The sequence below is a fragment of the Eptatretus burgeri genome, chromosome 3 (assembly GCF_056783735.1).
Source record: "Eptatretus burgeri isolate ZD-2024b chromosome 3, Ebu_testis_v1, whole genome shotgun sequence".
NCBI lineage: Eukaryota > Metazoa > Chordata > Myxini > Myxiniformes > Myxinidae > Eptatretus > Eptatretus burgeri.
Window position 1 is genome coordinate 16830975 of NC_140963.1, and position 15536 is coordinate 16846510.

The following is a 15536-nucleotide window of genomic DNA, read 5'->3' on the forward strand; positions in this document are numbered from 1 at the left end:
GGTTCGGTGTCGAACCTGGTGTTGGCTTAGCGGTTCGAGTGGTGGTTTGGGATCCTGGGGTCCTGAGTTCAAGTCCCATTGGCCACTGAATTAACACCAGGGGGTTGACTCAGCCTGTCATCCTTCTGAGTTCGGCGAAATGAGTACCAGTGTAGCAGCTAAACGGCTGCACATGAAGGGAAGGGGTATTGAAAGATTTATTAAATATGGTATTGGTGTGGTGCAGGCATGATGGGCCGAATGGCCTCCTCCTGTGCATAATTCCTTATAAATCCGTGTAATTTACCTTATGTCATTGTTCCCTATTATGTATATCTCTTTTTTTAAATCATCAGGTTGGCAGGATGGTCAAGAGGGATGCACACTCGCCTCGAAGCCGTTGTGACTGGCTTTGAATTTCGGCCCAGCTATATATACACTGTCATCTCAGAGTTTCACAGGCAGAGTGATTCATAAATGTGTGTGCCATCCTTCAGATCCATGTTAAACTGACGTCTGTCTCTGTCTCTGTCTCTGTCTCTGTCTCTGTCTCTGTCTCTGTCTCTGTCTCTGTCTCTGTCTCTGTCTCTGTCTCTGTCTCTGTCTCTGTCTCTGTCTCTGTCTCTGTCTCTGTCTCTGTCTCTGTCTCTCTCTCTCTCTCTCTCTCTCTCTCTCTCTCTCTCTCTCTCTCTCTCTCTCTCTCTCTCTTCCTTCCTTTCTCTCTCTCTCCCTCTCCCTCCCCCTCTCTCCCTCCCTCTCTCTCTCTCTCTCCCTCTCTCCCCCTCTCTCTCCCTCTCTCCCCCTCTCTCCCCCTCTCTCTAAGGGCTGCATGGCAAACTCTCCAATCTGCTGTCTTAACAATCCTCCAGAAGATAAGTCGTTCAAACTCTGAGGTCTCACTCTCAGCCATGATCTTTCTTGGGCAAACCACCTTTCAAAGTTGGCCTACAAAGCCAGCTGTCGACTGGGCATCCACCGTCGTACAAAGTCCTTCCTTGGCACAGCTGAACTCCTACCCACCGACAAGACCTTCATCTTCAGCTCGATGGAGTATGGCTCTCCCCTCTGGAATGGTGCACCTGCTTCATAATTTTTCTCAGTTTGATCCCATGGAAACCAAGGATTTCAAGATCTTTGGAATCTCCCATGAGGAAGCTGAGTCTACAGGCCTATTACTTTGCCAGCACTGACAGGTTAGTGGTCTCTCTGTCTTCTTTCACATCCTTTCTGGCACCCTCCGCCGTTCCCTCTCCATGCTTTGTCCCTCCCACCACCCAATGTATCTGCAGAACACATGTAGTCTACCAGCAACCTCCTTCTAGTGGAATTCCCAAAATCAAGAATCACTGCTCACCTCCACTCATTTGTTCATTATTTTTTTCCTGCCTGTGGAAGCAATTTCCACATGTTCTTCAATCCCTTTCTTCCCTCCAGGACTTCAAGAGATCTGTCCACCACCACCAAGAACCAAAAGTTATTGGAGGGGAGTGGCAGTGCCACTGATGCAGTGCCCCTTGCAGGTGACAACAGGAATTTTGAATTTGTTCATGGTGCCGTGCGTGACAGCTCACCTACTCTTCCCAAAGGAAACCGTGGGATCTTTAACGTCCACTAATAATTCTGGCAGATGGCATACCGAGGGATGGCACACAAGTTGATAAAATCACCCAGTCTGGGAAACACTGGGATGACAGTAGTCTATAGCTGGGTGGAGATTCAAACCTGGGTTAGACAGATCGTTGGCGAGTGTGCGTACCTTGAGGTTATCATGCCAGTCCCATTCCATGAGGTTTATTTGGTTAATACAGAACACCCATTGTGTTGTGAAAATGGAATATAAAGCAATAAACACAGGTAATGGACAAAATAATTCTCAGAATTTTTATCTGCGCCACCGAAGGTGGGCCGAGGTTATGTTTTCACCCCTGTCCGTCTGTCTGTGAACAGGATATCTCAAAAAGTTGTGGACAAATTTGGATGGAATTTGGTGGAGAGTTTGGGTGTATGACAAGGACAACAAATTGAATCGATTTTTGTGAAGATCCAAATCCGAATCAGGATATGAGAATTCATTAATTTTTTAAAAGTGATTCTTCACCATTGAGAGATGGAGCCAAAACCTATATATATATATATATATATATATATATATATATATATATATATATATATATATATATATATATATATATATATATATATATAACATGATATATCAAAAATTTGGAGGAGTTATGACAAAACTCGGTGGATGAGTTTGTTCGGTGACAAGAACAAGCAGATTTGATTTTGGTCAAGATCAGAGCAATGTTCCCTTGTGCCTTAACAAGCAATATGAGGCGTGCGTGCAAACGCAGACTCACCTGGCCTGTGATGGAGGTTTCCTTTGGACCCACATTTCGAATGGATGTGACTTAGGTCCAGCTTCTTGGAAACAATTTGTACCTGAAAGGATCAACAATTACAGGTGAGATTATGCATGCAAACACATTGCACCTTTGAATAATGATGGGTGAAAAACCTGCATCATTCATGATTTCTACGTATGGTACATACAAAACCTGTAAAAAGAAGCATATCGGTGACATCATGTGGCATTTTTTTCTTTTAATATTGGCTTTATTATCTTATTACATGAAAGCAGCACTTTAGTTATTGTATATGGACACAAGGATTAGGAAATGCATTTTGTATTTATGGGGAAGCAACCCTTTTAGTTGAGTGTTGTATAAAAGTCTGAGTCACTTTTGTTTATGAGTCATCCCAGTGTTTACAAACATTCCCATTCCCTTGACTCCATTACGTCATCGTTGAAGTAGCAATATAAAATCGACTTGCAATCTTTCTTTGGTGTAATTTCAGCTTTTATACTGGGTCCCTCGATGGTCCGGTCAGGCCAGATCAAATCTGTGACTTGCTACAGGTACCATGTAAACCTGTACTAACCTGTTTCATGGTCGGGTACTTGGTGACTAAACCGTCTCCCCTACCAGGTTTCCTGGTAAAGGAGGATGTTTGGATATGGACACCGAGCAGGATTAAAAACAAAACCTGTCAAAGGGCGGAGGAGCTCCTTGTGAGCCAACGGTCATCCATATCTGGTGCTCAACTGTCTGTGGACGTCCTCCTGCTGTTGCGTTACCTCTTTCTGGGAAGATGGTCGCAGGCTTTGTATCCCGGCAACCATAAAACACTTTATTCCACAAAATACACAAAAATAACACCAATAAAACTCAGAAAAACCCACTTTGTGGGAGTACCTCCTATGTAATTTCCCTTTGTAGGGGAGCTCACCAGACTGAGGCAAAGCCTTTGGGATCCCGATTCTTTGATGATAGGAGAAAAACCATGGGGAAAACTTGCTGGGTTGGGTTGTGGTGGTGTATGTAGGGGTGGTGCTGAGGTGTCGTCCACCAGAAGGTGGTGTCCTCGGGCTATATTGAAGTGGTCCATTTGGGAGGCTGCCTGAATAATTCCCGAAGAGAGGATGATCACCTGTCTCTGCTGTCATCTGAGCTCCAACGTTTGAGCGTCGGTATTGCAGCGCACTCTGAGGTTCGGAGACCAAATAGTGGTGAGATCATGGCGGGTGGTTACACCGACTATTGGTCTGCTCATTCTGATGGTCACCATGCCCAAGCAGTTGCTGTGGCTGTGTCAAATAAGCTGACTCCAATGATAAATCGAGCTAACTTCTGTCAATGAGCATATTATGAGACGAAGGATTCGTCACTCCTTGGGTGTCGTTTCCCTGGTCTCTCTATAGCTCCGATTGAGGTGAGTGATGAAGGATGCATTCTATGCCACGCTCGAGTCTGTGGTTGATCAGTGCCCCATGCAAGGTACTCTTCTACGATTGGGGGATTTCAATGTATCGACTGGAACTGATAGGGATGGTTATGAGGCATGTGTTGGTCCCCATGGGACTGGAACAGTGAACCAGAATAGCACTAAGTTCCTTGACTTCACAAGATGTCGTGGACTTAGGGTGGCTTGTGTTCATGGTTTTGGTACCCACAGCCTCATCACTGGATTTGATATTCTGGTGTTGCGGCAAAGGCGATTGACCATGTTCTCGAGGATGCTCCAGAACGGCAGGGTCTATCAGAGTGCTGAGTCCCTCAATATTGACCACAAGCATATTGTAGCAACTCTGAAGTTGCAGCTTAAATCTGGAAGAATGGTACCATCCCAGCCTAATCTAGATGTTGGCAAGCTCAAGGATGAGAAGGTAACTGAGGAGTTTGCGAACAGGCTGAGTGGGGATTTGGGAGGGTCTGGGTGTTCAGGGGAATCATGAAAAGTTGTGGAGTGCCTTCAAGACCACCATCCTTGATGTTGCCAGTGGTTGTCTTGGACTTGAGCTGTTCATGAAGCTCAAGTGTAAAACGGTATGTTCGCTGAGAGCGGACAAGGAGGACTATGTGCGAGGAATCTGTGAAAGGTTAGAGCATCGCCTGTGGACAATTCATTCTTGTCCTGCTTAAAGAGGAATATATGCATTGCATTCCTTCAAGTCTATCCCTCGGTGTACTGCAGTTAGAGCAGAGGATGGTGACCTCGTCACAGAGGGGTCTGAAGAGAAGGCCCACTGGACTGGTTACTTTCAGTGGCTGCACCAGGCTAACTCACCTGCTGTTGAGTTGGATGTCAGAGGTGTAACTATCCCAATTGCTTTACGAGCCAATCAACTGTGGTCCACCTTCGTTTGTGGAAACACAGGCTGCATTGAACTGGTTTAAATGGGGTAAATCTCCAGGGATCTTTGGCATCCATGCTGAACTTCTCCAGGCTGGTGGAAATGCTGTACTCGTGTCATTGCATGCAGTTTTCTGCTCTTCCTGGAACACCGGCATCATCCCAACTAACGAGAAGAGGGGCCTTTTTGTTCCTCTCTGGAAAGGGAAGGGTGATCGCCAGGACTGCAAAAACTACCGAGGGGTGATGCTGCTTGCAATGCTGGGCAAGGTCTTTGCTCAGATAATTCTTGATAGGGTTCACCACAACCTGCTTGAACACCAGCGCTCAGAGCAGTCAGGCTTTACACCAAAGAGGTCAATGATTGACCGTATCCTTGCTCTTCGGGTCCTCACCGAACGCAGATGAGAGTTTTGGCAGTGGCTGCTTGCAGCATATGTTGATCTCGGCAAGGTAGTCAATTCAGTGAATCGGGATGCCCTCTGGAGGATTTTCAGTCTTCGTGGGGTGCCACCAAAACTGATCAATTTGATTTCTGAACTATACTCTGGAACTGAGAGTGTGGTGAGGTGTGGTGGTTTCATATCTAAGTTATTTCCAGTTGTTAATGGAGTTTATCAGGGGTGTATTCCGGCCCCCTCACTTTTCAACACTTGTATGGACTGGATTTTGGGGAGAATGTCAGAGAGATCAAGCTGCAGAGCATATTTGGGAATGTTACGATCTCTGACCTTGATGTCATCGATGATTCAGTCATCTTTGCAGAGACTCTGGAGATCCTGATTGGGGTTGTTAATGAGGAGTTGAAGTCAATGGGATAATGGGTTTCCTTGGTCAAAACTAAGATCCAGGCTTTCAATGACATATTTGATGCTGTTATCTTGTCTGTACCTGTTTGTAGTGAGGATGTTGAGGTCACGAAGAGATTCACTTCCCAAGGCAGTGATATTCATGTCTCCACATGTCGATTTCCAGAGGTCGATAGACATCTGCGTCAGGCTTGGGGAGTCATGGATTCACTGGATTATGGGATGTGGTGCTATTGGTACCTGTGCAGGAGGATGAAAGTCCAAGTCTTTAAGTCCTTGGTGCTTCCAGTCTTGCTCTATGGATGTGAGACCTAGACTCTGACCAAGGATCTGAGACAAAGACTTGACTCCTTCAGTACCAGGTCTCTGGAGAATCCTTAGCTATCCCTGGTCAGATGTTGTGTCTGACGAGCATTTGCTGAGAGAGACTGAGATAACATTTGTTTACCTGTATAGTCTGTGAGCATCAGCTGCGGCTGTATGGTTATGGTCACGTGGCTTATTTTCCTGACGCTGATCCTGCTCAATAGATTCGCTCAGCGAGCGCACCTCATGAGCGGAGGTGGCCAAGAGGCCAACCACGTGCCTCCTGGTTGCAGAAGGCTAATCAGCATCTCAGGGAAATGGGGATGGGCCAGGCATATGCCTGGGGGATGGCCCGATGGAAGCCCCTAGAGAACCGGTGGAAAGTGGATGCGATGACGTGCCGTTTCGGCACATGTTCACATTCCTGACCTGGCCTCATCGCTGCACTGATATCCCATGTCGTCTGATCACGTGTCACAGAAGTCGACGTCATTCAATGTCGTTCCCACCAGGGCTTGTTGCTGAACTCTGACCAACAGCAAGGCAAGTAAGCAACATCGGACATTGTTAGGACCAAATATTATTGACTGTGAGGGTTTGACCTATGAGGAGAGGATGAAAGGTTCAGTCAGATAAATTTGTTTCCACATCCCATTGTTTCTTCTCATTATCCTGGAAACTTCTGAGCCCGGCGGTCGCAGTGTCTCGAGCCTTAAGTCTGCAACCCCCACAGCAGGTTCGATTTCGGAGTCGTGTTCAAGAAAACCAAGTGCAAATCCTGCTATTGCATGTTGAGCACTTGTGCTGGTAATGCTTGATACTTCCATGACAACACCAGGGCCACGAACTCTGCTTTCACCTGCCAGAACAATGGCCTTTCTATCCCCAGAATAGTGCTATAGCATTACCCGCAGCCTATTTTGTTGTGATGGGAGCAGCCTTTGGTGTTTTTTTTAATGCAGGGGTCAAGGGGCATTGAAGAACTGAATGATGGATGGTAGCAGGTTAACAAAGCACCATAAGGAGGTAAACAGACAGACAATGAAAAGATGGTCTTGGCCTCGGTCTCGGTCTCTCTCTCACTCTCTCATTGAGAATTGAGAGCAGATTTAGACTGCTTTTTTATCAAATGGATGTAAAGTGCCGACTCAAGCAGGGCATTCCACAAACCAGAAGGCACATGAAGGAATGGAGAGGAGCATATAATTAAGACTTGAGGAGGAAAAGAAGGAATGGGATATTTCATGCAAATGCACCTGTTTAAGGCTTAGGTGCAGGAAAGAGCTGTGAGGGCAAGGAGAGCGAGACCAAAGGAAAGGTGACAAATCTGTACACCATGATCTTGGCATTCCATGGAGGAAATGGCAATGGCAATGATCGTCAGATTCAGTGGCATCTCCAAGTATCAGGTTTTCCCATTAAAAATATGAGATAAAATTTCTTCACTCCAGTAAGCTTTCACGTATGGTCACATTCAGGTTCTTGCCTTTTGATTTACGTGGATTGCCTAGTTCTCATGGGAACCACAATTATTAACTAAACCCCTCATTTTCATCAAGCTGCTGGTTGTTTTCTTTGTATTGTGTATTCGATTTGTCGTCAAGTGCTGTCAGGGGGTTTGAGTGCCAACTGTGAATTAGGATGATGAACATTTTTCTTATCTGGCTTTCATGCTTAATTCCAAGTGGTTGTTGTTGTTGGTGGTGTTGTTGTATATCCCTGGACAGTTCCCTCCAAAAGGCCCGCAGCATGGAGACAGCTGCTCGATCTCCCAGCAGTGACCTAGAGATGCCCCACATACAAGATGGTATACACCTGCCTTTGTAAAGCAAGGGCCACGAGAGAGAGAGAGGGAGAGAGAGGGAGAGAGAGGGAGAGAGAGGGAGAGAGAGAGAGGGAGAGAGAGAGAGGGAGAGAGAGAGAGGGAGAGAGAGAGAGGGAGAGAGAGGCAGAGAGGGAGAGAGAGGGAGAGAGAGGGAGAGAGAGGGAGGGAGAGGGAGGGAGAGGGAGGGAGAGGCAGGGAGAGGCAGAGAGGGAGAGAGGGAGAGAGGGAGAGAGAGGGAGAGAGAGGGAGAGAGAGGGAGAGAGAGGGAGAGAGAGGGAGAGAGAGGGAGAGAGAGGGAGAGAGAGGGAGAGAGAGGGAGAGAGAGGGAGAGAGAGGGAGAGAGAGGGAGAGAGAGGGAGAGAGAGGGAGAGAGAGGGAGAGAGAGGGAGAGAGAGAGAGAGAGAGAGAGAGACGGAGAGACGGAGAGAGACGGAGAGAGAGGGAGAGAGAGCGAGAGAGAGCGAGAGAGAGGGAGAGAGAGGGAGAGAGAGGGAGAGAGAGGGAGAGAGAGGGAGAGAGAGGGAGAGAGAGGGAGAGAGAGGGAGAGAGAGGGAGAGAGAGGGAGAGAGAGGGAGAGAGAGGGAGAGAGAGGGAGAGAGAGGGAGAGAGAGGGAGAGAGAGGGAGAGAGAGGGAGAGAGAGGGAGAGAGAGGGAGAGAGAGGGAGAGAGAGGGAGAGAGAGGGAGAGAGAGGGAGAGAGAGGGAGAGAGAGGGAGAGAGAGGGAGAGAGAGGGAGAGAGAGGGAGAGAGAGGGAGAGAGAGGGAGAGAGAGGGAGAGAGAGGGAGAGAGAGGGAGAGAGAGGGAGAGAGAGGGAGAGAGAGGGAGAGAGAGGGAGAGAGAGGGAGAGAGAGGGAGAGAGAGGGAGAGAGAGGGAGAGAGAGGGAGAGAGAGGAGAGAGAGAGAGAGAGGGAGAGAGAGGGAGAGAGAGGGAGAGAGAGAGAGAGAGAGGGAGAGAGAGAGAGAGAGAGAGAGAGAGAGAGAGAGAGAGAGAGAGAGAGAGAGAGAGAGAGAGAGAGAGAGAGAGAGAGAGAGAGAGAGAGAGAGAGAGAGAGAGAGAGAGAGAGAGAGAGAGAGAGAGAGAGAGAGAGAGAGACAGAGAGAGATGTGGACCGATTGGCACTCTGAGCATGGCCATGCTACCCTGACAAATCTGGGCAACAAGGAAAAGTGGGCATCATTTCGCCTCCAACTTGCATTGGGGGGTATAACCACCACGAAGAGGCATTCCCAATAGTTCCTGCAAAGTGGTTGTAGATTGATGAGTATGGGTTTTGAAGACAGTCGGAGGTAATATTTCTGTGCGTTCACTTTCACATATACGAAGAGTGCGTTGGAGTTTCTTAATGCTCACTTGTTTTCCATGATTTGAACCTTTTATATATGTATGTTTGCATTTGTAAATTTCAAAAATTAAACAGTGTAGTTGTCATGCTGTTTCCCTTCATCTCACCACAAACAAACAGTGTTGCTAAAGTTTGTAAAACAAGTTCAGCTGTCAAGTCCATTACTGCATGGGAATTCCTAATGGATTAGTCGCGTTGAGTTCCGAGGTCTGATTGGACCGGGGCACATGACACAACATCCCAGAGCTGCAAAGTGATGGCAGAGGTTCTATCCATTAACAAGGTACATGATATATTTCAAGTACAGCATACTTTACATTAAATAAAACAATCATATTTCAATGCTGTGGTTCATACGTCCTTCTTGAGGGGTTTGGACAATGCACTGATTTACCAGCACATGACGTACCTGACCACCTGTAGGTATATGTTTCACATTGTCCATGGAGCCACATTTCGCCTTGACAGAACTCAGGTCTAGAGGTTTATCCTCGATCTTCACCTGTTGTAATCACAATAATTGGTAATCACTGATGTCATGCAATCTTCCTCTCGAGTTTGACTTTTTATCTTCATTTATTAAACTCCGTAGCCCAAAGTGAAACCAACATCAAGTAAAACAACTGACAATTAAAGCAAGTGTGTGTGTGTGTGTGTGTGTGTGTGTGTGTGTGTGTGTGTGTGTGTGTGTGTGTGTGTGTGTGTGTGTGTGTGTGTGTGTGTGTGTGTGTGTGTGTGTGTGTGTGTGTGTGTGACAAAAGCAAGAAGTAGCTGCCTCTGGGGGAATTACCAGGACCTTTACTGGAGGTAATTTGCTGTTGAAATTTTGCATTTTACGGTACGAGTTAAAGATGTGAAATTAAATATGTGCCAACATGTGGTTCTCAACAGAATCCTTTCGTCTCTTCTCCCTGGAAAGACTGGAGCGCCCCATGGAAAATCTTCTTTCGCTGATTGCTGATGACTCCACCATCTGCCGTGACATCCCTCATCCTTCGGACGGGCACGCTGCAGCCTCATCCCTCTCTTCAGACATGAACAAAATCACAAGATGGTCAAACACTTGACGCATTACATGTCTTTCAATCCTGACAAATCTCACCCACTCTCAATTTCTCTCTCCAAAAAGACATCATCTTGAGGAAATTCAGCCGTGATCTTTCTTGGGCAAACCACATGTCAAAGTTGGCCTCCAAAGCCAGCTGTCGACTGGGCATCGTCCGTCATACAAAGTCCTTCCTTGGCACACCTGAACTCCTATCCACCTGCAAGGCCTCCAAATGCAGCTTTACGGAGTATGGCTCTTCCCTCTGGGTTGGTTCCCCTACTTCACATCTTGCTCAGCTTGACGCCATGGGAAACCAAGAATTGGAATCTCCTGTGATGAAGCTGAGTCTATGGTCTTATCACTTCATCATCGTAGACAGGTTGAGGTAGGTGGTCTATGCGTCTTCTGACGCCTTCCTTCTGCTTTCTGGTCTTGCACCCTCTGCTGTTTCCGTGCTTTGTCCCCCACCTCCCAGGTTGAGTCAAGACATGCACGGTCCACCATAAACCCCCTTCTGGTGAAACTACCTAAATCCAGGATCACTGCTCACCTTCACTCATTCGTTCCTCTTTTTTCCCCACCGATGGAACCAACTTTCACTTCCTCTTCATTCTCATCCTGCCATCCACGTATTTAAGACAGCTGTTCACCATCATCTCAGATCGTCCCCAATCAAAAATCATGGTGTTTTCCACCCTCGTTAACCCCTACCTAACTCCACACCAAGCCTCCCTCCATCCAAATTTCCACTTTTCCCTCATGAGAGTTCCCTTCTGTATCTTGTCCGCCCTCTCCTGGCACTCATTTCTCACCACGTCCTGATCCATTCAGTGCACATCGGTGTACTTGTGATCATATGGTTGTTTTACATTGTATAAATGTCTGTTGAGCAGGATTTCTGAATTTTTTCCAGGTTGCCGGCTATAAGCTCGCCTACTCTTCAGGATGGACACCGTGGGATCTTTAACTTCCAACCACTAATTCTGGCAGATGGGACGGCACACACATTGATGCCTCACCATGCCTGTGAGACACGGGGATGACAGTTTATAGCGAGGACAGGATTCCAACCCAGGCGAGATGGCTTCTGGACAACTCAGGTGAGTGTGCGTAACTCTGAGCCATCCTGCCAGTCCAACTTCCTCATTGAAGTCATTATCAATATACACCAAATTTTGCCTTGGTTTCAGAGATAATTACATAAAACGTAAATATTTTGTGGAGTAAATACATCGTGGAGTAAATATTTTGTCTAACAATAGAAACTACCTTGCCACCCTTAGGCTGGTGCTTAATGTTCTCCGTAGATCCAATCTTTGGCTTGACATTTTTGAAGTCTACTGCTGGAGTTGTCACGGGTCGGATGAGCTTGGTCGCTCCAGGTGACTTGGGTGGCGTGCGTATCAAAGCTACTCTGTGTTTCTCAGACATAGCAGAGCCCTGGCCACGGCTGTTTGGTGTACCAGGTGTCCCTGGAGTTCCACCACCTTTTGGTGTGCTTGGAGTTGTGGGAGTAGTCCCTCCACTGCGTTTTTCGACTGATGTCCCACGCGATTTCGGCCTTGTTGCTGCCATTCCTGTGAAGAGAGGTACCATTTGAGTAGATGCCCAAACACAAAATAAAGGATTAAAAAAAAATAATAATAAACGTTTTTACTCTCAAGAAAGTTTAGCACCAGAAATGTTCGATTCTCCTTACTTCCCATGGCAGTTATCAGACATCTGATTAACGTTTCCCTCTATCTTGGCTTCTGTTGATTTCATCCATGAAAGACTTGGGTGAAGCACACTCACTGTATGAGGTACTGACCTCAACTCAATGTGTTCAGTTGAGAGAAATAGCATGAGGAGGAGAGAGTGCCACCGAAAGCTATTCTATGGGAATGTAAAAGTCACTGCCCTGCATCATGTCACGTGATGTGAACAGATAGGATAAATTGCTGTCTTTTCACAAAGATCAATGGGCCAGTATAACTGCCACACAAGGTCAGGTCAGGTATGGGAGCATGCGCCAGAGCAGCACGTCGCTGCATCCACTTTCCGCCGGTACTCCAGGGGCCTCCATCTGACCATCCCCCAGGCAGATGCCTGGCCCATCCCCATCTCCTTGAGATGCCGATCAACCTGCTGCAACCAGGAGGCACGTGGTCGGCCCATTGGCCTCCTCCACTTACGAGACTCCCTCGCTGAGAGAATCTGGTGAGCAGGATCAGCGTCAGGAAAACGAGCCACATGTCCATACAGCCACAGCTGATGCTCACGGACTATGCAGGTAACAAATCTCATTTGAGTCTCTCTCAGCAACCGCTCGTTGGACACAAAGTCCGACCAGCGATAGCCAAGGATTCTCCGAAGACACCTGGTACCAAAGCAATTAAGTCTCCGTCTCAGATCCTTGGTCAGAGTCCAAGTCTTGCATCCAGAGAGCAAGATTGGAAGTACCAAGGACATGAACACTCGGACTTTCGTCCTCCCACACAGATACCGGCAGCGCCACACCCCATGATCCAGTGAATCCATGACTCCCCAGGCCCGACCCAGACGTCTATTGACCTCTGACTCACAGCCAGCAGAGACATGAATATCACTGCCGAGGTAAGTGAATCTCTCCACGACCTCAACATCCTCACCACAAACAGGCACAAACAGGCACAGACAGGACAGCGGCATCCAAGATGTCACCGAAAGCCTGGATTTTGGTTTTGACCCAGGAAACCCGTAATCCCAGCGGCTCCGAATCTGCATTCAGCACCTTGAGGGCCCCCAAAAGGAGATCTAAAGTCTCCGCAAAGATGACTGCATCATCTGCAAAATCAAGGTCAGAGATCTTGACATTCCCAAACGATGCACCGCAGCTTGATCTCTCCGACATCCTCCCTAGAATCAGTCCATACAAGTGCTGAAAAGTGTGGGAGCCAGTACACACCCCTGACGAACTCCAGTAACAACTGGAAATAAGTCAGAGATGGTACCACCACACTTCACAGCACTCTCAGTACCAGAGTAGAGTTCAGACATCAGATCGATCAGTTTTGGTGACACCTCACGAAGACCAAGAATCCTCCAGAGGACATCCCGATTCACTGAATCGTACGCTTTACCGAGATCAACATAGGCTGCAAGCAGCCCCTGCCAAAACTCTTGACTACGTTCGGTGAGGACCTGAAGAGCAAGGATACTGTCAATCGTTGACCTCTTTGGTGTAAGGCCTGACTGCTCTGGATGCTGGTATTCAAGCAGATGGTGGTGAACCCCATCAAGAATTATCTGAGCAAAGTCCTTGCCCGGCACTGAGAGCAGCGTCACTCCTCGGTTGTTGTTGCAGTCTTGGCGATCACCCTTCCCTTTCCAGAAAGGGACAACAAGGCCCCTCTTCCAGTCAGTTGGGATGATGCCTGTGTTCCAGGCAGAGCACAGAACTGCATGCAACGACAGAAGTGCAGCATTTCCACCAGCCTTGAGAAGTTCGGCATGGATGCTACAGATCCCTGGAGCTTTAACCCATTTCAACCGGTTCACTGCAGCCTGTGTTTCCACAAGCGAAGGTGGACCACAGTTGATTGGAGCGTCAGCAACAGGGATTGCAACACCCCTGACGTCCAACTGGACAGCTGGTGGATCAGCCTGGTACAACCGCTCAAAGTAACCAGCCGAGTGGGCCTTCACTTCTGACTCCTCTGTCAAGAGCCTACCACCCTCTGCTCTAACTGTAGTACACCGAGGGATGAGCTTGGAGGAACGCAATGCGCGAATTCCCCTGTAAGCAGGATGAGAATCCCTTGACCACAGGTGATGCTCTACCCCCTCACAGATTCCTCGCACATAGGCCTCCTTGTACACCCCGAGTGCACTTACAGTTTTACGCCTCGGCTCCCTGAACAGCTCAGCTCTGCCATTCAGCCTGGCCCTGCGACTCTGGTCAATGGTATCCAGTGTCCCTTGAGAGACAAAATTCTTCTTTGCCCTCCGGTGACTTCCAAGACATCCACCAGCAACATTAAGGATGGTGGTCTTGAAGGCACTCCACAACTCTTCAGGACCTCCCAAAGCACCCAGACTCCTCAAATCTCGACTCAGCCTGTTCGCAAACTCCTCAGCTACCCTCTCATCCTTGAGCTTGCCAACATCCAGCCGAGGCTGGGATGGTGCCATTCTCCAGGATTTGAGGTGTAACTTCAAAGTTGCTACCATAAGCCGGTGGTCAGTATTGAGGAGCTGAGCACTCCAGTAGACCCAGCAGTTCTGGATCATCCTCCAGCGACCATCAACGAGGACATGGTCAGTCTCCTTTGCCACACCAACAGCATTGGAATACCAAGTCCAGCGATGAGCTTGTGGGTGCTGAAACCATGAACCAGCCACCCTCAGTCCATGACTTCTTGCAAAGTCAAGGAACTTAGTGCCATTCTGGTTCATAGTTCCTGACCCATGGGGACCAACACACACCTCATAACCATCCCTATCAGTTCCAGTCGATGCATTGAAATCCCCCAAGACTAGAAGTGTATCTTGTCTGGGGCAATGATCAACCACAGACTCGAGCGAGGCATAGGATGCATCCTTCACGGTGAGATCACTCACCTCAGTCGGAGCATAAACAGAGACCAGGGAAATGACACCTAAGGAGTGACGAATCCTTTGTTTCATAATACACTCGTTGACCAGTGTTACCTCAATTATCATTGGAGTCAACTTATTGGACACAGTGACAGCAACTCCTTGGGTATGGTAACCATCAGCACGACCAGACCAATAGTAGGTGTAACCACCCACCATGATCTCGCGCAATCCGGTCTCCAAAACCTCAGCGAGTGCTGCAATACCAATGTCCAAACGCTTGAGCTCAGATGATAACAGAGACAGGTGATCATCCTCTCTTAGGGATAGGACATTCCAGGCACCCACCCGAAGGGACTGCCTCAGGTTAACCCAAGGAGACCGCCCTCTGGTGGACGACACCTCAGCACCACTCCGACACACTCTCCTGCAATCTGACCCAGGAATGTTACCCCGTGGTTTCCCTCCTATCATCAAAGATTGGGGGTCCCGAAGGCTTTGCCCAATCCCGTCATCCGGTGAGCTGCCCTGTGAAGGGAAGCTGCACAGGAGGTACTCCCACGGAGTGGGTTTTCAGATTTCTTTGCGTTTTTGTGTTTTGCGGAATGAAGGGTTTTACGGTGGCCGGAGTGCAAATCCTGCCACCAACCTCCTAATAAGAAGTAACCAACCCAACTCCAGGAGGACGTCCGCAGACACAGTTGGGCACCAGATATGGATGGCCGTTGGCTCACAAGGAGCTCCTCTGCCCTTTGACAGGTTTTGTTTTTAATCCTGCTGGGTGTGCAAATCCAAACACCCCCCTCACCCAAAATCCTGGTGGGGGAGACGGTTTAGTTGCCGCCAACCCGACCATGGAACGGGTTAGTACAGGTTTACATGATATCTGTAGAAAATCACAGATCTAATCTGGCCTGACCTGACACCAGTCTGACCTGACACCAATCTGGCCACACAAACCCGGTCTTAAA

General features: G+C 48.1%; 1 protein-coding gene across 5 annotated transcripts in view; it reads right to left on the minus strand.

Moving 5' to 3' along the window:
• LOC147029454 (uncharacterized) overlaps nucleotides 1–15536 on the minus strand; it is a 134697-nt gene that overhangs the window by 13129 nt on the left and 106032 nt on the right. For all 5 annotated transcript variants that reach the window (XR_015055915.1, XR_015055914.1, XM_085872511.1 and 2 more), the window contains 3 exons: nucleotides 11278–11585; nucleotides 9370–9462; nucleotides 2343–2424 (listed from right to left, as the gene is read on the minus strand). Coding sequence is in view for 3 of the 5 variants with exons in the window: in XM_085872511.1 (XP_085728637.1) it covers nucleotides 2343–2424; nucleotides 9370–9462; nucleotides 11278–11585 (483 nt within the window). In the remaining 2 variants the exon portion in view is untranslated. The remainder of the gene's footprint in view (nucleotides 1–2342; nucleotides 2425–9369; nucleotides 9463–11277; nucleotides 11586–15536) is intronic.